Source organism: Octodon degus, unplaced genomic scaffold, assembly GCF_000260255.1.
Source record: "Octodon degus isolate 3935 unplaced genomic scaffold, OctDeg1.0 scaffold00022, whole genome shotgun sequence".
Classification (NCBI taxonomy): Eukaryota; Metazoa; Chordata; class Mammalia; order Rodentia; family Octodontidae; genus Octodon; species Octodon degus.
In genome coordinates this window covers 7591484-7614131 of record NW_004524598.1, presented here as the reverse complement: position 1 = coordinate 7614131, position 22648 = coordinate 7591484, and the positions used below count along the sequence as shown (strand labels likewise).

The following is a 22648-nucleotide window of genomic DNA, read 5'->3' as shown; positions in this document are numbered from 1 at the left end:
GGACTCAGAGTGATTCTCCGGTTTTCAGCCTCCCAAGCACTGGGATTACAGGCGTGCCACCACGCAATTTCAACTTCCATCTCAGCGTGCCCTGGGGGGAGGGCCTGCAAGGCATGCCACCAGCCACTGCGCTCTGCCTAAGCAGACACTTTAGTCTGCTGAGCTCTCTGGCCAGCCATGAACTCTTATTTTACATAGTTTTAAATTATATTGATATGATGTTAATTCAATTGTATTTTTATTTGAGAAACATGAAATATAACTTTTTAAATTTAAAAGTACAACACTTACTGTGGTTTGCAGCAGAATGAGCCCCAAAACTGTCAAGAGCTGAGAGGTAGTACTTTTGGAAAGTGATTAATCACCAGCGCTGTTACAACTGACCTGCTCTTACGAGACGGGGTCTGGAGGGTGCAAGGACACTGGGGCCTGCATGCCAGCATGTATCTCCCTTCCTGGATCTTGGCTACCACACCATTAGCAGCTTTCTTCTGTGGCAGTCATTTATCATTCCACTTTTGTGCTTGAGTCAGGCCACCACAGACTGCACTATGAGTCTAAATAAACCTTTCCTCCCTTAAATTGTGGGTGTCACATACCATGTCTATGTCAAGAGATGAGAGAATTACTAAGATATTTGTTCATATAATATAGTTTTGGTTTGGATCATCATTCAATTTTCCTACTCACGATTTAATCCAGAAGTGGAATCTAAGTTCAAATAGTTATTGTATGCCTTCCTTTGGGCACCACTGATAGATTATATTACACTGATTTAATGTGTGCAAATAAAGAACATAATAAAAAATTATGAAATGGTTTTGACATCAGAAAGGACTAAATCTTTATTGTGAAACTGGGTACTAAGAATGTAGAAGAAGGGGCCGGGGAGATGGCTAAGTGGAATAATGGCTTCCCTGGCAAGCGCAAGGGTCCGAGTTCAATCCCCGGTTCAAAAAAAAAAAAAAAAAGACTGTATTAGACCAACAATAAAAAGAAAACCCTAAATCATAGGAAATTTCATGTAAAAACACAAACATACTCCTCAGAAATGTCTTCAGTACATTTCCCAACTTCAAATGATTGATACAGAACTGAAAAGAAGGGATTTAAGTGTAAAAACCTACTCACAAATGGAATGACTGTAAAGGAAGGACAGCCATCAAATTGATACTTGCTAACACATTTTTCCGTGAAGAATGTAAAAAGTAGTGTGCAAAACTAAGCCTGTTAAGAATCATATGAAGTCTGTGAGCACATCTGGTAGACCATGAAGTACAAACTATTATTATATAACAATTCGTACTCTACAAGCACAGCAATGCACCGCGGAGTAGACATAAATGCTTATTTAAAAACTGCAATTCTTGTACACTGACTCACTGAATTTTTATTCTTAAAAAAGAATGTTAGCCACGAAAGCTGGATCAACTATCCACTTCTGAAAAAAGAATTTATCATAGTCTCTGGGGGGGGCAAATTTTTTTCTCCTCTTCAAAATACAGGTCTTCTTTTAGCTACTTGACCTCAAAGAGGTCACTGTTTTTTCTTCTCTAGAACTAAGCTAAATAAAATATATCAGGGACTGTGTTGGTATTTTGTATGTACTGTTTAATTGGGTCTCTTTTACAGATAAAACAAAATAGAAATTATCATGATTTTATAATTAAATAAAGTAACAGTAAAAGGGATTAGAACACTTGTATCCAAATCACACTGCTAATAAGTGGTATATCTGTTGTGCTAAACCTTTCTCTAACACCCTAAATCTTGGTCTTCTCCCCACAGTACCTTGTCAGATGGGAATTTTCTCAATGAACAAGATATTCTCTAAAGTTACTTTATGTGATAAAAATATATGATTCTGTAATCCATTATTCTTCCAAGATATGCACAGGAAAAATGTATTCACTGAATGTTAGTAAGCTTACTACTCTAAACTTACTGCTTTTGCAAAGTAATTTTAGATTGTTAAAGATAATTCAGTCTATTATACTTCATGGAGTTACAGCATTACAGTATGGGTAAAGCAAAACACTGAACCTGTACTATAGAAAGGTAACACCTACCTTAAAAATACAGATATATGTGCATATATATTTATTTTTCTAAGTTGTGTGATTCTTAGAACCAACCTACTGTAAGAATTCGAAAGGAAATACTAAATGCACAGTGAAATACGTTAGTTTAAAATAAATTATTGTAGAATGAAGATCGGGCTCGGTTTACTAACAGAGATTTCTGGTCTGGTGTTACATTCTGGTTGACACCAAAATCCTTATTTATCTTTTCACGATGCGGTTAACATCTTTTCCTCATCTAAGTCAACCCGAATGCAAACAGAGCACTCAATATTACCAATACTGCTCTGCAGAAGAACATATTTTACTACATTTGATGATTTACTCATTTAACAAGATTTTTCACCTGTTCATTCTCTTGTTTGAGGTGGACCAAACCCAGGCACTAGAATTTCAAAGTCAAACTCACTGGCAGTGCCAAATTTAGGGTAAAAGACGGCTTTTGAGCTCCAAGAGTCCTCTCCACAGCCTGTCTCGAGGGACCTCGCGAACTACAGTGGTCAGGGAGGCACTTTCCGAGCCCGCACCCGACCGAGGCAGAGGCGGCCGCAGCCGCCGACTCGGTGCCAGACCTCGCTCACCTCTTCTACCTCGATCTCCTTGTAATCGATCTCTTCAAAGTTAAGGACCTGGGAAGGGGCTTCAATCATCTCACTGGCCGAAGACGAGGAGGAGGAAGAAGCGGCGGAGGCTGTAGACATGATCCCTCGCGGCGCCCGGGGGACCCGGGGACAGTGCCGCCCGGACAGTTCGGGTGAGACCTGCGCTCACCCGCCTCCGGGCCGACCTTCAGCCTGGAGTCGTGCAGCCCTGTCCCCCGGCGATCCGTGGCGATGGACAGGACAGCAGCCACAGCGGTGTCCCGGGTCCGGCTCCGCAGGGTTTTCCACTGCCGGGCTCCGCCCACCGCACTTCCGGTTCCGGTCCGAAATCGGAACCAAGAGGAAGATAGTGAGCTGGAGGAAATGGAGGAGAATTTTGCGATTTGGAAAGAGAAAGGAAGGACAGGTTTAGGGTGGGGTGGAGGACAGCGAAACGGTAGGTCTTGGGGCGGCAGAACAAATTTCGCGAGACCTCTGTCAAAAGTGCACGCTGACCGGCTGGTACCGCGAGATTCCACCCGATTACGCAATGAAAATGCGCGAGCGGAAGTGGCGCAGGGCACGCCGGAAATGCAGTGCTAGTGGTTAGCTGAGGAGCCGCGGGAAAGATGAAACCTGCGTTTTTGGTTCTGCTTCGTGAATTATGTCATGTCCCTCTCTGAGCGGCCTGCAGACGGGCAGGGAAGTTTTTCAGTATTTTTCGGACTGTTCTATGTTTTTGTGGCTAAGCTTTTCAGTTTTAGTCGAAACAAATTTGAGCTGTTTCTTTAAGAAACCTTGGACTGCAGAAGGTTCCGTCAGTGTGGGGGATCGGATACGTTGTGTCTGCTGCCTTTAGCGACTCTCAGATTCTGTAAGAGATTCTACAAGTCGGCTCACTGTAAGAGCGCATGTCACCCGAGCTAATACCATGAATGACGAGTGCCCGTGGAGAGAAGTTGATATTTTGATATTACAAATTTTGCGGGTTATTGTAGATAAGGTATTTACAATTTGACACAATTTGTTGTGTTCATCTCAAGACTTACGAGTGTGTAGCTACACTAGTGTTATACATTTCTAACCGATATGTGATCAGATATTTTTGTGGCCCTATTTTAGAACATGAGAAAGTAAATTTAGGGAGATTAAAACAGTGTGATTCTTACGAGGCAGATCAGTCCGCGTCAAGGTAGATAGGTTTTTTGTTTTGTTTTGTAATGTACTTACAGGGTCTACAGGGTCTCACTACGTAGATCGTACTCATAGTGATTCGCCTGTTTTCAGCCTTCCAAGCGCTGGGATTAGAGGTGCGCACCACCATGCCCAGACTCTTTCACCAAATCATCAAGCCCCGGGAGCAGCAAGCCCCTAGTGGTGCAGGGAGATAGTATTTCTTATGTTGTATTGCCAACACAATTTTCAGTTTTAAGAGGCAGGTGTTAAACTTTAGTTAGTTTGATCTGAAGCAAGTGGAAAGATTGGGATTAGAAATGAGGATTTAAGAACCAAGGGTGTATTTTTGCGAGTCACACTCAATAGGAGACTGAAAAGGAACTGAGGATGTAACTGCAGTAGAGCACTAGCATGCACAAGGCCCTGGATTCAGTCCCTACCACAATGTATGTGTGTGTTGGGGGAGGGCGGTAGTAATGCAGAGGTCGCTAGAGGAGAGTTTTCCAATAAACCAGTGACCAACCAAGTAAATTTTGTAGAGAAGTACGTTAAACACCTTGGAGATTAAAAATGGGTCATTATATTTTGCAAGAAGTTATTTTGAACTCCTAGAAAATATATCACTTTTTTGTAGGTCTAGTGACATTTAATAACAATTTGTGAAAATTTTGTAAGTGGATTAAAAAACGAAAGGAAAAATAACTTCTCACTGAACATATTTTCTCTAGATGATCTTACTGAGAGTCTTAGCTTCTAGTACTGTTTTGATAATATGATGCTCAATCTCTTTTTAATGCTCAGATCTTTCCTTAACTCAAGACCCCTAAATTTAAGATGTCAAAAGCAAGGTAAAAAATTGTCACCCAACACAAAGGTGCATTTCCTGTTTCACCAGAGGAACATCAAGCTATTCCAAATGAGAAATCAGGACATGTGAATTTGTGTGCAGTGTGTTAATAACCAAGTGTAATCAGATTGAATGGGATAAGCGTTTCACCTGTTATTTCTCTTACATTTCCAAACTAGAATGGTCAGCTCTTGGCATCATTCTGCAAATCTAGCCTCATTTCTCTGTAACACCTTGATTTTATTATAGGGAATTCTTCCAAATAGGTATTCAAGAAATAACTTATTATATATTCTGAAAAAATGAGTAGCCTTGTTCTCTCTGTTCTTGGAGTGTGAGATCTAATTACTGTACTTTATTCTGGGGCTAACGTTCTGAGGAAAGGGCTAATCACTATAGGCATGATACAGTTCTGCTTTGACTTTCAAGTTTTTATTACTGTAAGTGTCAAACATACAGAAAAGTTGAGACTCTGGTAGCATTTGCTATATACCAACCACAATTCTACCTTTAACGATTTACCATACTTGCTTTATTGTATATTTATCCATCTACTTGTCCATATATGCTACATTCATTTGTTTACAAGGAGTCTTCAAAACATAGTGAATGTGTGTTATAGTAAAAGACAAATTACCATTCACTGCCCTCAAAATATGCCTCCTCACTTCAAACACCCTGTCAGTCTTGCATTTTCTGAAGCAATTCTAGAAGCTCTCTTGCCTGAGTGTCTTTAGAAGTTTGATTAAAAACCATGATGAATGCTTTGGTTACGTGGTATCTAACAGAAAGAAAAGCTTGAAGGAACAGTGTGATGTGTCTTCATCCTCTGTATTCACTTCATCTCTCAGTATGTGACTTCTGGCTCTTTCTAAAAGTCAAAATGACTATGAAGAGTTAAGTTGTTCAAATTGATTCAGCATATTAAAGCAGCCATGACAGTGGAACTAAAGAGACTCAAAAGAGAATTTTCAGAAGTGCTTCAGAAAGTGACAAGAAGAATGGGGCAAGTGGGTTTGAGAGGGCATATTATCAGGGGAATTAATGGCAATTACTATAATTGTATTTGTCAATCTTACCTCATGTTTTTTGTTAAGTGCATTTCAAAGTGAATTGCTTACAGATTTTCAACATCATCTACCCCAATACTTCTGATTCTGTGCTTCATCTGTTTGGATTTCTGATACTGATGTAGTCTAAAATCAGATCTCAGAAGTGTTTGTGTCTCTAGCTCCAGTTATCCTCGAAGTGCACCTTCTATTTCTATTGTATGATTTGGTTATGTTAAATAGTTCAGGTTTGTCATTTAACCTGGTCTAAGTTGTGTTTTTTCTTTCTTCTTGTGATCAAAGAATTGTATTAATGTTTCAGTTCAGAGAAATGATGGAGAAGAGTCAAACCCATCTTATTTTACAATTTTAACTCTGCATCCTCTTTAATTTCTTTAACTTTCATGAATTAAGGATGGAAGCTAGATCTCAGTGGATGTCAGAAAGAAGGTAAAGAAAGGGCAATGATAGAATGCTTTCTACTAGATTTCTCATTTGTGCTTCTCAGGATAGGAAGGGTGAGCTATCCCTTTTATGTAAAGAGGGATAGCTAAAACCAGACTGGGAAAGAAGACAATGAAGAAATTAATTTTTTTAATTAGATTGTATTGGTACATTTTTAAATGTTTAAAACTTATTTATTTACTTATTTGATATAGACTCTCACTCCACAGCTCAGACTCCTAGTGATCCTCCTCTCTCAGCCTCCCCAGCACTGGGATTACAGGTGTGCACTATGTATTGGTACATTTTTTAATCTAAATGATGATCACATTTATCATAGAGAATTTGTACCTGTACATGATATAACTTGATTCTTTTTTCCCCATTCCCCTCCCTTCCTTTCAACTCCTGCTACCCTCCCCTTTTATAAAAGCTTTGAGAAATTAATTTTAAACATGACGTGTTGAGCTAGAGGTAACTGAGAAACTTTCAAGTGTTATTAGGTGGGGTGGTGGGATTGAATCCAGGGCTTCATGCATGCTAGACAAATACTCTATCACTGAGCTACACTTCTAGCCCCAAATCTTACTTGTAAGTAGACAGTTGATCTTAACAAAAACAAAACAGCAGAGCTACAAAAGCAGATACTGATGTATGTATCAAAATTGAAGAGGGGCCGGGGAGATGACTGAGTGGAATAAGTGCTTCCTTGGCAAGCACAAGGGCCTGAGTTCAATCCCCAGTTCTGGAGGGTGGGGAATTGAGGACAGAAAAAATGGTATATGGAAGGAAAATATATAAAGTGAAGAATAGGGCTTCACAAAGGACTTTAAGGGATAAAATTGTTAGGTGGAGGTGAGATAACTGCCAAATAAATTTCTGGAAAACTAAAAATTGTAATATGTAGAAGCCAAGATAAAAGGTGTCTGTGTATCGAAAACTGTAACTGCAAGAAATTAAATGTGGGAACAACTTGTATTGGCCTCAGGGACTCAGAGGTCTTTCATGCTATAACAAGGGAAATTTTCATATGGGAGCAAAAACCAGATAGTTGGAGTGAGAAGTGGATGAAAAGTGAGGAGAATGAGGACAGTAATATGGACAACATTTTGAAAATTTTGATAAAAGAAATGTTCAGAATGGTGTGAAACCCACAGTAGAATTAAGGAATTTAGGACCTTGGCAGCAGTGTAGTTGACATGATGGGTCATGGGATGTGGTGATAATGGAATGAATGATGATTTGAGGAAAGGCAGAGTGTCAGTTGGCTAGAGGTTTGCTGTGTGCTTAAAGATGTGATGAAAGTTTCCTAGGAAAACTGTGTTGGTCTAGGGTTGTAAATAAATATCAAGATTTTTGTTAATTGAATTTATTACTTCAGAGATGACAGTTTCAGGTGAGGACAAGATCTATTCCAAGATATTAAAAGAGAGGGGATGTTGGTTTTTGGAACTAAAAAGGCTGAATTAAACGTTGGGATTCTGTTGAATCATTCATATAATTGTTTGCTATTGGACATTGAAGTGGTTTCTTTTTTCCTAGTAAATAGTAAAATAAAGAAATAGCAAAAGCTATTCTGTTTTTCTAGTTATCTTACTTTCCTTTCTCTAAAACATTTGTAGTTTGCCTATACTTTGAAGAGGGTTGTGCAGTTAGGATTTCTGTGCTTTGTCTTCAAGACAGTTTTTAGAATTTTTATGATAGTGCTATCCTATTCTGCCACATATCTGAAATAAATTTCTTACACTTCCACTTTTAGTTTATGTAATACCTATAACAAAGATTTTGGTGCAAATTAAGAGTGACTAGATCATAGAAATTAAATGTGAAATATTTGTTTGATTTTCATTTTCTCCTTCTGTGAGAAGTAGTAATGGGAAAACAAATCTCTATCACAGATAGCATGAGACTGTGTTGTTTCTGGATAGCTCAGTTGCTGACTGATACAAATTTGGCAGGAACAAGGGTGGTGGTACATTCCTATAATCCAGTACTCCAGAGGCTGAAGCTGAAGCAGGTGGACTGCAATAACTTCAAAGCTAGTTTGGGCTACATTGTGAATTCAAAGTCATCTTGAACTACATAGGGAGACCCTGTCTCAATACCCTTCCCCCCAAAAAAATTGAAAGGGAGGCTAGTTTAGGTCAACTGGTGGAGGGAGAAGAGCATGGTGGTGATTTTTTTTTTTTTTTTTTTCTTATACAGTATGGCTCACTAGTTTCAGCAAGAAGTGTCGCTGCTTTCAGCCTCACACTTTTAATATCCCTTCTCTGGCTTTTCCATAGCATGTTCCTCATAGGATGGGAGAATAGTAAAAATTATGTTCCAGATGTGTACAGGATCCCAGAGTGTCCATTTTTAGAGTTCCAAAGCTAGCTGTGAAAGCAGTGTATCTATCTATGCCTGTTGGAAGGCTACACAGGGATCCCTCATTCATATTATGTCTCCATGATTTTGATGGGCAGGTTGCGTGTATAAGGCACATTCTACCATGATCTGGTGAAGGAATAGTACCATAGAAGGAAGATGGAAGGTAGTCTCTTAACTAATTTGTCATCTTGATTTGGAAACTAGAAGCATAGTGTGGGCCTCCATTTGTACTCTTATCCTGGGTCTCCCTAATATTATAGGTCTGTTTTGTGTTTGATCTGTTTTTGTGTGCTAGTAGTTTACAGGTGAGGTATTCCCAACCTAGGCTTATGGTTTCCTAAATTTCTTATGAAAGTCTGTCTTACCATGTAGGTCTCAGCTCAGTCATTAGCTCAGAGGTAGTGATATTATGTGATTCTCTACTCTTTCATTTTCTGCCCATTCTCAGTTTCATTTTATTTCTACAGATTTGCCTAACTGACATCATCTTACTTAATACTTTGTCCATTGTTTATTTTCTGTCATCCTGCTCCCTTCTCAGCCTTGCTTATTGGATGTTAGTTTCACAGGGGAAGAAGAATAGCGTGTTGTTCATCATTGTCTCCTCAGGATTTAGAACAATATTTAAAATGTAGTAGAAACTTTCAAAAAATAAATGAATATATATAGCTCTGAGTAAATACCATTTAATTTATTTCAAGTATGAGGGTTAACCAAATATTTTCTTACATTATTTAAGGGGAAGATTTAAGAAATAGTTAAATGTATAAACAATTAATGTACCAATTGTTAGTAATAGTTTTTTTTTTTTTTTTTTTTTTTTAAGTACTGGAGAGTTTTTAAAAATGCTTTGTTTTCCTGGTCTTCAGTCTTATTAAAACTTTTAAAAATACTTTTGATTTTTCCCCCCCAAGGGAAAACGTTAGTTCTTTACAAATGTACATTCTACTTTAGCACATTTAAATATTTTTTGTTGAAATTTAGTAGTGAAGTCTTATTATGGTGTTAATGATCACTTTCAGAAATAGATGATATTTTAACTAAAATATGTAAAATTAGAATACTCAGATTTTTTTTTCTGAGCTGAGGAAAGCGTCAACATTATGATGTACTTTAGCACTGATATTTAAAAGCAGAAAGTTAATCAGATATAAACATGTTTTGAAAATAAAAAATAATCTTTGTGGAAATAGTGCCTTCATTAAGTGTTGTGTTTCATAGACTAATATATCAAATTGGTGTTCATAGATTTTTTTTTTTTTTCTCAAAAGAAATTCCAGAAGCAATTTCACTTCATTTTCGGGAATAAATAAGGGTGTTTCATTTCACACAGCCTTGGGGAATCACAAATTAAAACTTTCCGTTAAAATGGATGCCATTTACTATTCATTATTTCAACAAACAAAACACTACACTCTGCTGAATTGCAATCAGGTTAAGGGATATTGTAGCGCTTGAAACCTGCAAGGCTGAGAGGTCCTACTTTGTATTCTTGTTCCCGAGCAGCCCATTTCCCATCTTCCTCTGATTTCCCCAGCACCCCACAGAGCTACTCTCTGTGGCAAAAAGCTTCATTAAGTAAATAGAGGTTCTGCATTTAGAAGCCATCTCTGGGAATTCTAAGTGCTCCGAGAGGGAAATTGGAACTATCAAGATTAAGGTATTAATGAAAAGTTCTGTTAAATTCCTGTTGGGATGCTAATTAATCTTCTAAAAATTGTTAATCAATTCAATTATGTAACACACTTAAACTTTAACACACGGTACAGGAAAAGTAACAGGGTCTTTTAATTATGCCCAGAAGCATGAAAAAGTTAAGAGAAATTGTCTAATGGGAAAATCATCCCTAAGTAGTGTTTTGATCTTCAATATTCGCTTGTTCTATCACACTTGATAAATTTGGGAAATCAATATAGAGTGCTCAAATGTTTAAAGAAGTATTAGAAGTAGTAGGAGAAATACAGGAAGTGGAATTACGACACTGTTCCCTAATAAAATTCCTTAGCTGAAGCACAGAAGACAGTCGGCACACATGCTGATAACATTAGCTTGAGTAGATAATGTGATAAATTTTTAATATTTGAAACCTAACCCATGGGATGCTATGGTTTGTGTGTAGGTGTCCCCCAAGGTCTCATATACTCATGAGGACAGGCTTTTCATAGATGCCTGATTCTATAGTGTGGGACTGAGTTCAGAGTCCAATGCTGGTTGTGAAAGTAAGTGCTACACCCACCCTAGGGAAGGTGACCTGCAAACAATGTAAGAGAGAGAAAGTTTGTCTCTGTCTCCTTTCTTGTAGTTTTGCTTGTCTTCTGCTGCCAGGAGCAGTTGCCTCTGCCTTTTGCTGCCCTGCTTTGGAGCTAGCTAATTATGCACTGAAACTACCACAACCTGAGCTAAATAAACCTTTTCTCTTTTAACCTTGATTGTTAGGTATTGTTTCAGCAACGAGTAAAGTAACTGAGACATGGGAATTGGAAGTATTGCACTAAAGGAGCTACACTGTTTCTATCATTGTTATTTTGTTTGAGTCATTAGTAAAAGTTTGAATCAATTCAATTTTGGTAAATATTAAAGTCAATCTTTAGACCTTTTAATATGCTGTATGAAATGGTAGATGAAATTATGTATGTAGCACCTATAAAATATGTCATTTGAGAAGTGTTAATATGAATGGCCATTTGTGGTAGTGCATGCCTGTAATCTCAGGTAGTTAAGAATCTGAGGCAGTAAGATCCCAAATTCAAAGCCAGCCTGGGCAATTTACCAAACACTGTTTGAAAATAAAAAAATGGGCTGGAGATAACAGCTCAGTGTGCCCTGCATTCAATACCTAGTACTACAAATGGGGAAAAAAAAAAGTTAACATGAATGAAGTGCTATGTAAAGAAACAAATAGATGACATAATTTAACAACAAAAGGTTAGGTACAACTTTATAGATCAGTCAGCATTACTTTTGCATATTCTGACCCAGTAAATCTAATGTGACCAGGCAGCTTTATTTTCTAATTCATAGTCCAGTCAGAGTTGAGAATCCTCAAGTTCACATATTAGCAACAGCATTTATTGATATGAGTAATAATTTTTGAAAACTAAGATTTGACTACAGTTTAATCTTGGTCCATTTTCCTATTATCCATCTTTCCCTCTGGGTGGTTTGGATATGTTGCCTAGTCTGGACTTTTTAACTCAAGAGCCTTCCAGCTTAGCCTCCCAGGTTGTTTGAAAGAATATACTAGCATGCCTGTCTCATTTGCCAAGAAGAAAGTTGGTATTAATGATTCTGCTTTAGTTTGTAATATCTTTCTCCTAAAGTTGAAGACTTTTTGTAGTCAGTTCCCTGAGACCTTAGTGAGATCTTCATGAGATTCTCTCATAATGGACATAATATCTTGGTGAGTTTTTTATATTCAATATGTCAATTTTATTGATTCATTTGAATGTTAATTGGACTTGTTGAAACTTCTAGTGAGCATATTAGCACACGAACCAATAGCCTCTGCTGATCTGGTGTAAGGGTATGAAGTAAGGGAACCAGTTAATCTAAGGACAAATAGCGTAGATGAACAAAAGGACACTTGAAAGAAGTAGGTTATATAAAGATATTGGTTCTGGCATAGATTAATGCATTGTCATATAAAATCATTGTATCAACTTGATCTGATACTATTTGAACACACAACAAAGAACTTTATATACATAGGAAGATATGTCATTTTAATGCTCTCTAGAGCACCAGTCCCTACACTGTTTGGCACCAGGGACCAGTTTTGTAGAAGACAGTTTTTCCACAGATGGGACATCATAGGTTTTTTTATTTGTGTGTGTGGGGGGGTTGTTTTAGGATAATTCAAAGGAGGGGTTGATATCCTGTAAGAATCTAATGCTGCCGCTGATGATGTGACGAAACAGAGAACTCAGGTGCTGTTGTAAGAGATGGGGAGAGGCAGGAAATGCCGTGGAAGCTTCGCTCCTTGCAAGCTGCTCGCCTCCTGTGCAGCCAGGTTTCCAACAGGCCGCAGACTGCTACCAGCCCCAGCATGGGATTTGGGGATTTCTGCTCTGGAGGATTCTCCTTAAGCGTAGAGACAGATTTCCAGTTCCGGACTTCTAAGTGTACTGGATTTTATTAAGATAAATGATAAATTATAAACTTCCTCAAATAATGCCATTTATTTATTTAATTTATTTATATTAGAGATTGAATTTGGTGTCACACTGAGCTACATCCCCAAGCACACCCCGACCATACAAACACATTTTAAGACAGGATCTTGCTAAAATGGCTGGGCTGAGCTGAAACTTGTGGTTCTCTTGTCTCAGAGTGCTAAGATTACAGGCACGAGCCACCACTCCTGATTCAATGATTTTTCAAAATGGTCTTCCCTGGAAGAAAGTGAGACTTCTCTATTTACTTATTTGAGGATATAATTACACATGAGGGTCGCATCATGGTGATTTGCAAGATGTTCCCTTATCTGATCAGTTATTACTGATTTAAGGGCAATTCTACTTAAAACTTGGGGAGTGTGATGGAAAGATTCTTCGGCTTCAGTAAATGAAATATAAGCTGAAATTTGAACAGCAAAATATTTTAAAGAGTATGAATTTGATTAGTCTGTAGGAATGAATCCTTAGAGATGTTTAGGAATGTGGTCCATACTGTAATGACTGCCTCAAATGTAATGTTATACTATAAGGTGCTAAGTAGACATAGGTCATAGGAGGATGAAAAGATAACAAATATTATCATTCAACTTATATTACAGTTTTGAGTTTCTAAATTTCTTGAAGTTCTCTAATATATCCTTCAGTTTCTTTGATAAATGACAATCACTTAAGGTTAGTATCATTATCTTGATAAAAGCTGGAGGAAATTTACAGCCTAAAGGGAAATTTCATTCTGATATTAAATTAAGCAATACTTGATCAATCTTAATGAGAGTGAGTTCTACACCTCCTCGTATATCCAATTTGCAAGTTTATTAATCAATATTAGCTGTCTTCATTAAAAGAAAAACAATAGCACATTTTCATTGACATAGTATTTATTAAAATAAAAAAAAGGAATTATCTTTGGTCTTCATAAAATATTGCCTACCTTAATTCTTCTGTTCAGAATTGATTTGTACTTTCTTTTTTTTCCCCATAATTTTATTGATAAATAGCAATGAGACAGTTTCAAATCAAATTGGTAGGACAGTTTCAATAATTCACACATTGCATACTTTCTTCCTAGTGGTTAATTGCTGTACAAGATGCAGACATGATATCCTATTTACAGACACTATTAGAACAAATTGCTCTATTCATTAAGAGAATGTAACTATATATCTATCCTAACCACTTTGAATACACAGATACAAAATGGACATTCATCTGTATGCCCTTTTTTTGTTAAGTTCCGTTCTTTGAATATTATAGGTGTGTAAACTCAGTAAAATATTCTAAAAGAGTCCAGTAGCCCATAATAGTGTTGGGTCTTCCGCTTCACTAGGAATGTCAGAAATTGTTGACCTGAGTCCCCTATAGCTCAACATAACAGCATAGCTATACTTCTTATATTTCGTTTTTATACTTTTCTGCTGGATGGTTAAGACCAAGATAAAGCAGGACCTATGCAACAAGAGTTGTAGCTTTTGGGTCTGATAAGGTCAGTGAAATCCCCTCAGGATTTATCCTGAGATCCTGTACCTCAGATTGTAGAACCTTTGTCAGTGTCAGCCATGTGGATGAGTCACGGCCATTGCTTGGCCAATGTGCTCTCTGTGAAAGCCTGAATATTTTCTCTCCATGTGACTCTTCTTAGGCACACTCTACATCATCAATCATTTTCCTCTTTGGCCCCATAATCTCCTTGATCAGAAAATTTGGGACACTACTGAGTTACATGACGTTACAGTACAGGTTCTCATATGTCCTGAGTCTTAATTGACTTTAGAAGGCTAGGGCCAAAATGTGGGCTTGCTTTGCAGCCCTCCGTTTTCTCTAATTTTGGTCTGCAAACTTAGGTTGTTAACCATCCAGAAGACAAGCTTATTGTTATTACCATACAAGTTAGGCTGTTAAGCTTAACCTCACTATCTGTCTGCATATCAAACATCTTAGGCATAATATGGAACAGGTATTTTTCATCGAGTATTGATATGTTGAACTTTAAGTCCCTACAGAATATGATAAAAAACATTTAAAAATTAGAATATATTTTAAAAATAGGCATAAAGAATTATATACTTCTTATGTTTACACATAAATCCAAAAATCTCACCATAAACAACCTTGAAGCAAGACAGGATTTGTACTTTCTTATTATCAGCTTTAATAAGCCTAAAATTGATCTCCTTTGGAAAACACATTCTAAGTCTTCAGCTTAATTTGTAAAGAAATAGATTATTATCAGAATTGATAATTCTCCTTCAATTGAACCATATTGAGGTGGCATAAAATGATTTCTGGAAGCACAGGAATTGAGCCTCAGTACTGTAATAAGTTGTAAAATCTGCATTAAATACCTAGCCTTGAGATGCCATTGAGTCTTGAGAAAGAATGTGAACAATGCAGAATATGTAGAGAAGTAAAGTACCTGTACCTTAAGTAACCAACATTCACTTTGACCTTATATATGGACAGGCTGAAAGTTCCTGGGAATTCATGTCCCCAGGTAATGGACTGTAACCCTATGGTCTTTGGTGTAGACCAATAGTCTCTTCAACCCCTTTACTAGAATAATTTTAGAGCTTCCTTATTCTGGGTGCTGAAGTAGTTACTTAATAATTCACAATTTGTCCCATTTTCTAGTTCTGTATCGCCTTCCCATTTTTGCAAGGGTCGCTCTTCCAAATAAATGTGTGTTTAGTGTTTGCCTTGCTTGTAGTGGAAATTCAAGTAACAAGTTTATATTTTCCAAACAATCCAGGTAGAATCCTGGTTGTGACAGTTCACCAAATACAACCAGTATGTGGCATTTTAGCTTTGTTTGATTTTTCAGGCTTGAAAGCTTATATACCTTAATGTATGATTGGTAGAATCTTTCAGAGTGTATTTGATTGCAGAGATACAGTAACATGTAACAAACTGTCATATATGTATGTATATATGAACTCATCCTCAGTATTATGACAAATACAGTATATCAACTTGAGGAATCTAGAAGCTTAACTGAGTAATTCAGTGGTTCTACATCCTGGGTTGAAAAGGAGGCACCCTTAGAGCACTAAGACATGGTTCATTGTATCAACTTGAGAAGGTTAAAAGTTCAAGCCCTGGTGGTGGTACACACCTGTAATCCTAGCATGGGGAGGCTGAGGCAGGAGTATCATTGCAAGTTTGAGACTAGCTTGGGCTACAAAGTGAGCTCAAGACCAGCCTGAACTGCATAGGGAGACCCTGCCTAAAAAAAATGAAAAGGTTCAAGTGAGTGATTCAGCAGAAGGCCAGGGTCCTTACTGTGTGTATATCCTCAGCTAGTAGAAGATGAAGGCATAGAGATGGTGTGGGTGTGGAGGATAGCCAGTATACAATATAAGGGAGGAACAGCTTGATCTCCCTGCCTTTTGCTCTTGCTTTTGTGGTCTTCTGCTGCCTTGGACTGTTGCCCTGTGCCTTGCCAGCCTGTCTTGTAGCCAGCTGATAATGGACCAAAACCTCCGTAAACTATGAGCTAAATATACCTTGGTTTTCTTAATTTTGGGTGTTAAGTATTTTGTCTCAGCAATGAGAGAAAAGGAACTAAGACACTGAATGACTGACATTCATGCAAATTTTGTATTTGATTAATTGGTTTCAATTTGAAATCACCAAATGACTCACTAAATTGTCACTAAATTTTTCAGCTCAGACTAATAGTGATCTATCTCAGCCTCCGTAGTGCTGGGATTACAGGCATACCACCACACCCAATTTCAGTGACTGTCTTCCAGGCTGGCATGGCATGCGTTACTGGGGATTGAACTCATGTCCTTGCGCTTGCCAGGCTGGCGCTTAGGCAGCTGAGCTATCTCCCCAGCCCCACAAACTTGTTAACATTAAATAATGTGAATAACTGGATGAAGTGTGTAGTATGTCATTCTGCTGTTCTCGCATATATATGTTCTTGCAAATCTTGATCTTGTAAATCTTAATAATTATTAATAAGAGGTTATTGGGTTTACTGTTTGGATTTAATTTGTTTACCAAACACTTGATTGTAATTCAAGGCAGAGAATACTCTTTCTCTGCTATGATGACCGATTTTTTTTTTTTTTTCTTTATGTATTTGGTATAGAGTCTCACTACACAGCTTGGACTCTTAGTGAATTTCCTGTTTTCAGCCTCCCTAGTGCTGGGATTACAGGTGTATGTTACAATGCCTGGTCTTGGTGGCCAGGTGGGTGTACCTCAGGAGGGCCGGCACGATGTGTGGTACCAGGGATCGAAACCAGGTCCTTGAGCTTGCCTAGGTGGGTGCTTAGACCGCTGAGCTATCTCTGTAGCCTGGTGACAGATTTCTTAGTTTACTTTTTTTTCTTTTTTGCTCATCATCTTCAGTCATTCTCTTAAGAATAACTTTTCATTCTTGTTGATCCTGTTTGTCTTAGCTCTTGTTATGGCATGCAGTGTTTGCATTACTTGGGATGGTTGGGTTCCTAGGAATGGGGTATCTTTCTTATTTTTCCTTCCTCTCCCCTTCTGCACCCCTTGCTCTTGTTCCCTTGGACAACTTCTTGAATGTAAGAAATTTTTCTATTCATCCTTCATCATTTTTTGTTTGTATTTTGCCCCACTCAAATGAGAGATATCCTTTGGTATTTAAGCTGTGTGTCTGGTTTATGGCTCTTTTTATTTTCCAGGTGCATCCACTTTACAAATTTGTCATTCTTTGAAGCTGAGTAGTGGTCCATTACATATAAATACAACCTTTTGTTTATCCAGTCATTTGTGGATGGGTGTTCAGGCTGCTTCAAGGATTTAGCTATTACAAACTGTGCTGCTGTAAACATGAGTATGCATATATCACTATGATAATTTAAGCTATCTGGGGAGGATATGTGGCAGGGGGATAGCTGGGTCACAGGGAATTTCTACTTTCAGTTCATTCTTACAAATGGCTATTGCCACCTTGTCTTATGTCAAGATATGTATTTATAAATGAGATTTCCTGTGCATTCCTTGATTGGGGTGTTCACCTGAAATCTGTACCTCAACAAAAATTGAGGAAGCATAGCAGGATATACATAGAGCCTGTTATTTGAAGGTTTTGAATTCATATGTGTTTATCCTTTGAAAAAGTAATTGTTAGTCATTTCCCTTTAGTGTAACTTAGGCCTACAATAAAAATAATGCTTAACACTCTGTAGTTGATTTTTATTTTGGCATTAGCTTTTGTTTTTCCTTTTCCTTTGAACAGTGAACCCTCCCAGTACTTGGATTTCAGGTGAAGCTCATTGTGTCCCTGGTCAGTGGTAGGACACCATGTAAGAGTAGCCCAAAGGCGTAGTCTGTCCCTTTGACAGTATCCTGTTGGAGATTGATTTGGGGTGGATGTGTGAATCGTGCCAGGCCCATCAAGGCCAACAGACTTTGTCTAGAATTATGAGAAGGAAGTATTGCTTGCTTGCTTGTTTACTTTCTTTGGCCAGCTCAGCCCACCCTGGAGGTAGGGCTCACTCAGCATGTGTTGCCAGGGATCGAACCATGGTACCTGTGTGCTTGCCTAAGCTTAAACAGGTGCTTTAGACAACTGAGCTATTTTGCCAGCTCCCCTCCCTTTTTAAATGTGTTTGGTTGTTGTAGGGTCTTACTGTGCAGCTCTGACTCCTCGAGATCCTCCTGCTTCCAGCCTCCCCAGTGCTGTGGTTACAGGCATACACCACCATACCTGTACTCTGTGGCTAGATCAGCCTGCCCTAAGTGCGTGGCTGGCTTGGCATGTGGTGCTCAGGATCGAACCAAAGTCCCTACGCTTACCTAAGCAGGTGCTTTAGTTTGCTGAGCTGTCTCTCCAGTCCCAGCATTTTCTTTTTGCTAGGATTACTATGCAATTGCTGCTAGTTTGTATACCTAGAGCTAGGAGTAACTATTTTCGTGATTTTGAAAAAGCTTACATAAAGCCTGTGAAGGGAATTAAAGGAGGGATGGAGAGAGAATCCTAATGACAGTGTGTAAACGTGGATCCAGTGGTTGCAGGAGATCCAACCCTGTACTAGTGCTTATGGAGACCAGTAAGGTCCTGTTGCTTTGCTGACTCCTGGTACTATTTTATCTTTTTTTCACTCCCTGTGTAAACTGTAAGAAGTCATGGATCTCACTTCCTCTTGAACTTTGTGATTAAACACCAAAAGAAATAAATAAGATTTCTATTTTAGGAACTTTTTAGTTCTTAATCTATGTTCTGGAGAGTTAAGCTTATCTTTGCTATAGTGTTAAGTGCCTTATGGTTGGATGCTCAAAGGTGAGCACTGAAACCTGAGTAATATTTATAATAATTATCTAAATCCATACTCATAAAGATCTATTGTCTTTTAAGGTGTATTGTTATTCAACAAATTTTTACTAAGCCCCTGCTAACATAGAGTAGGGAACAATATGGGAAAAAATTTTAAAGAACAAAATCTTGGAGCTAACCTTGTTGTATTAGCCTGAAAGCTTGATACCTAGAATCTAGCCATTTCTGGCCCAGATGGCACTTAAGATATCACTCTTTTGCTTAAAAAGCCTATAATGTTTTCCTATTGTACTTAAAGAAATCTGAATGTCCTAAACCTATCAGCCTTCATAATAAGAACTGGCCCATGTTTACTTGTCCAAAACTTACTCAAACACTTAGACACCCTGCATTACGCCAGCTTGCCCCAATCACACAACTGTTCTTCCCCACCCCCTAACAATCTGTCGCAGATATTTTCACATCTTCTCCCTGCTTCCTGTATTTTTCTTCGCATAGTCAGAGCTTGCCCTACTACTTCTTTAGAGAAACCTTCCCTACATATCCCATCTAAAGTAAATGTCCTTGATGACTCTTAAAAAACCCTGATTTTTCCATAGTAATTGTTATATATAATATATATTTAACATTTGGTTTGGTATTTATTTACAACCTCCTACCACTATAAACCCTGAGGTCACAGACTATATCTGTTTTGTTTACCACCTAAAACTCCGTGCCTGGCATAATGCCTAGTATATTGTAGACTTAAATAAATTTGTTGAATAACTTAGGGGTTTGACCTCAGTCTTCGGAGATATCCTCAACTTTCTCAACACTTTTTTTGAATCTCAGACTTTCCAAGTCAAAGGCTGTGTTTGGGAGTGATCAGGCTGCTGCAGCAGTCATCATCTATTTATGTAACCAGCTAGGCCTGAGGCACCAAATGGGAAAGTGACTGCAGAAACTGGGTGAGGTAACCAGACCCAAAACAGCACCTCTAGTCTCACAAGTAGAGCTTTCTAGGGCAGGATGATCCTAGAATCCCATAGGCCTGTGAATTCCAGGCCTGACTGGGCAGAAGAACCTCTTGCAGCAACATGAAAGCCAGTGTGACGCTGGGTGTGGTAGTGCAAGACTGTAATCCCAGCACTTGGGAGGCTGAGGCAGGAGAATCACTACAGGTTCGAGGCCAGACTTGGCTATTCAAGGCCAGCCTGGACTGCATGGTGAAACTCTGTCTCAAAAAGACCAAACAACCAACAAATAAAAAGCCAGTGAAACTAGGAATCTAGGCAGGTATCTGTCTCTAAGCGTGTTTGTTTGAAGTGTCACGTGCGAGTAGTTGGAAGTGGTTTTATGGTGAGAATCTATACTGGCTTTCACACTGCCTGCCTACCACACATGATGGCTGGGATGCCAGCGAAAGAGCTCCAGGTGGGAGAATCAGTATAACCATCTGTGGTGCTAGGAAAATCAGGAAGGGAAAATGGTACACTGATCTAGTCCCATCATTCTTGGGCTTAGGTGGGATGTAAACAGTTCCTTCTGTGACCTATTATGGTGCTTTTTAGACACCAAATCTTAGATTCAAGCAAATACTTTTCCTTTCCAATATTTTATCATGAAAATTTTCTTACATTTTATGCATAAATGTAAACAAAATAATTTTACTGTGAACACCTAATGTGTATTACCCAGATTCTGTCAACATCTATCACCTGTTTTATCACCTCTGTCCCATTATTTTATTTTTTAAAAATGTATTAGGTACAGGGTCTCACTACACAGTTCAGGACTCACAGTGATCCCCCTGTTTTCAGCCTTCTTAGTCCTGGGATTACAGGTATGTACCATCATGCCTGGTCTGATTGGCTGGCTCAGTGTGCCAGGGGTCGGGGCCAGGGGGTGGGGCTGGTGCTGCAAGGGGTGCCGGGGATCAAACCTTAGTCCTTGCACTTGCCTAGGGGGGGCCTTAGTCCCCTGAGTTATCTAACTGGCCCCCCTCTGTCCGTTTCTTTAGCTCTTTTTCCATCCACTACTGTATTTTAGTTTGTTTATTTCTCTTTTTTTAAGAGTCGGGGTCTTCTTATGTTGCCAAACTGACCCCCGACTCTTGAATTGTGTAAACCCTCTTGCCTCAGCTTCACTAGGTACTGGGAATAGAGGCATGCACCACTGCATGTGGCCTTATGTCCTATTTCTATTAATTTACAGATGAAAATAAATTGTCCTCATTAGTACATTTCCTCATAAATACAGTAGGACACATAAAAATAATTCAGTATTTTTTCTTAAGTAAATTTTATGTAAAATAAATGCACGAATCTTTAGTATACATTTTTAAAGTGACAACAATTGAATGTGCTGGTATAATCCAAGCCCCTTTAACCCATTGTTCTAGTAAATTCCCTCATGCCTTTTCTCACTTTTCTCAGTCAGTCTCTGTATCAACCTCTAAAGAAATGGACAGGAGTAGGCCAGCAAGATAGCTCGGGGGACTAAGCGCCTGCTTATGCAGTTCAAGGACCAGGGTTTGTTCTCTGGCACAGCTTGCTGTACAGACCCCGCCCCCTGGCCCAGCCCCCTGGCATGCTAAACCAGCCAAGAAGACCCGGCATGGTGGCATGGTGGTGTATGCTTGTAATCCCAGCACTGGGAAGGTTGGAAATAGGAGGATCACTGCAAGTACTAAGCTGTGTAGTAAATACAATTTAAAAATGTACCAAATACATTTTAAAAAAAGAAAAAAGGCTATGGCTTTTTTAAAAATTTTTTTTCTAGCTATAATTTTAAGGTACTGAAAGTATACCAGATAATGCTTTTAAGGAGTTTTCAAGTAATCATCGCTTAGTAATCTTTTCTTCTTATAATTCAAATACAATTCTGTTTCTAAAATTCAAACTTGGGCTGGTGAAATAGCTCAGTGGACCAAGTGCCTGCTTAGGCAAGCTCAGGGACCAGGGTTTGATTCCCGGTGCTACATGCTGTTCTTGGCCCCTGGGTGCACTGAGCTGACCATGGAGAGCAGGCATGGTGGCATATACCTGTAATCCCAGCACTGGGGAGCCTGAAAACGGGGATCACTGTGAGTCTGAGCTGCATAGTGAGACCTTGTAACCAATTACTTTATATAAATAAATAAATCAAACTTAACACAACCTTGAAAGAAAGAACTTGGCTTAATAAAGCCAGTGTTAGCTTCATAAAGATCTTCTCCAGTGTTATCTGATTTATAGTGCTCACAGTGTGTCAGATACAGAACAAAAATAGGGTCCTAGAGTCTAGGGTCACATTAAGAGAAGGAAGGCAGAACTCAGGTTATCATCCCCTCTTGAGGGTCCTTCTGGTCCCCTAGATTCGTTCCAGGGCATTCATGAGCTCTCCGTGTGTGTCACATGAGTTTGCTTGTGGCCTAGATCATACTGACCCTTGTTCTTTACCCTTCATTGGTCTAAAAAGTTTGTATTAACCTGAAAAAGAGTTATTTTCCTGACGCTCCCTTTGCCTCTCTTATAAATAGAAGTTTGGTATCTGGAAGACAAGGTCCTGCTTGTCTTCTAGGTACATGCAGACATGTCTGAATTTTCACTGACTAATGAGTTCACAGCTTAGCTTAACTTTGGTATCTCTTACAAGTGGCAAAATGAAGACATTGAGAAAAGCTACCCCTTTTTTTCTAGCTTTAACTCT

General features: G+C 38.6%; 1 protein-coding gene across 2 annotated transcripts in view; it reads right to left on the bottom strand.

Annotated features, from left to right (window-relative positions):
- Map3k7 (mitogen-activated protein kinase kinase kinase 7) overlaps positions 1–3195 on the bottom strand; it is a 59472-nt gene extending 56277 nt beyond the window's left edge. For both annotated transcript variants that reach the window (XM_004628198.2, XM_004628199.2), the window contains exon 1: positions 2663–3195. In XM_004628198.2, coding sequence (XP_004628255.1) covers positions 2663–2782 — 120 coding nt within the window. In that variant the 5' untranslated portion in view covers positions 2783–3195. The remainder of the gene's footprint in view (positions 1–2662) is intronic.
- Positions 3196–22648: the final 19453 nt, after the last annotated feature.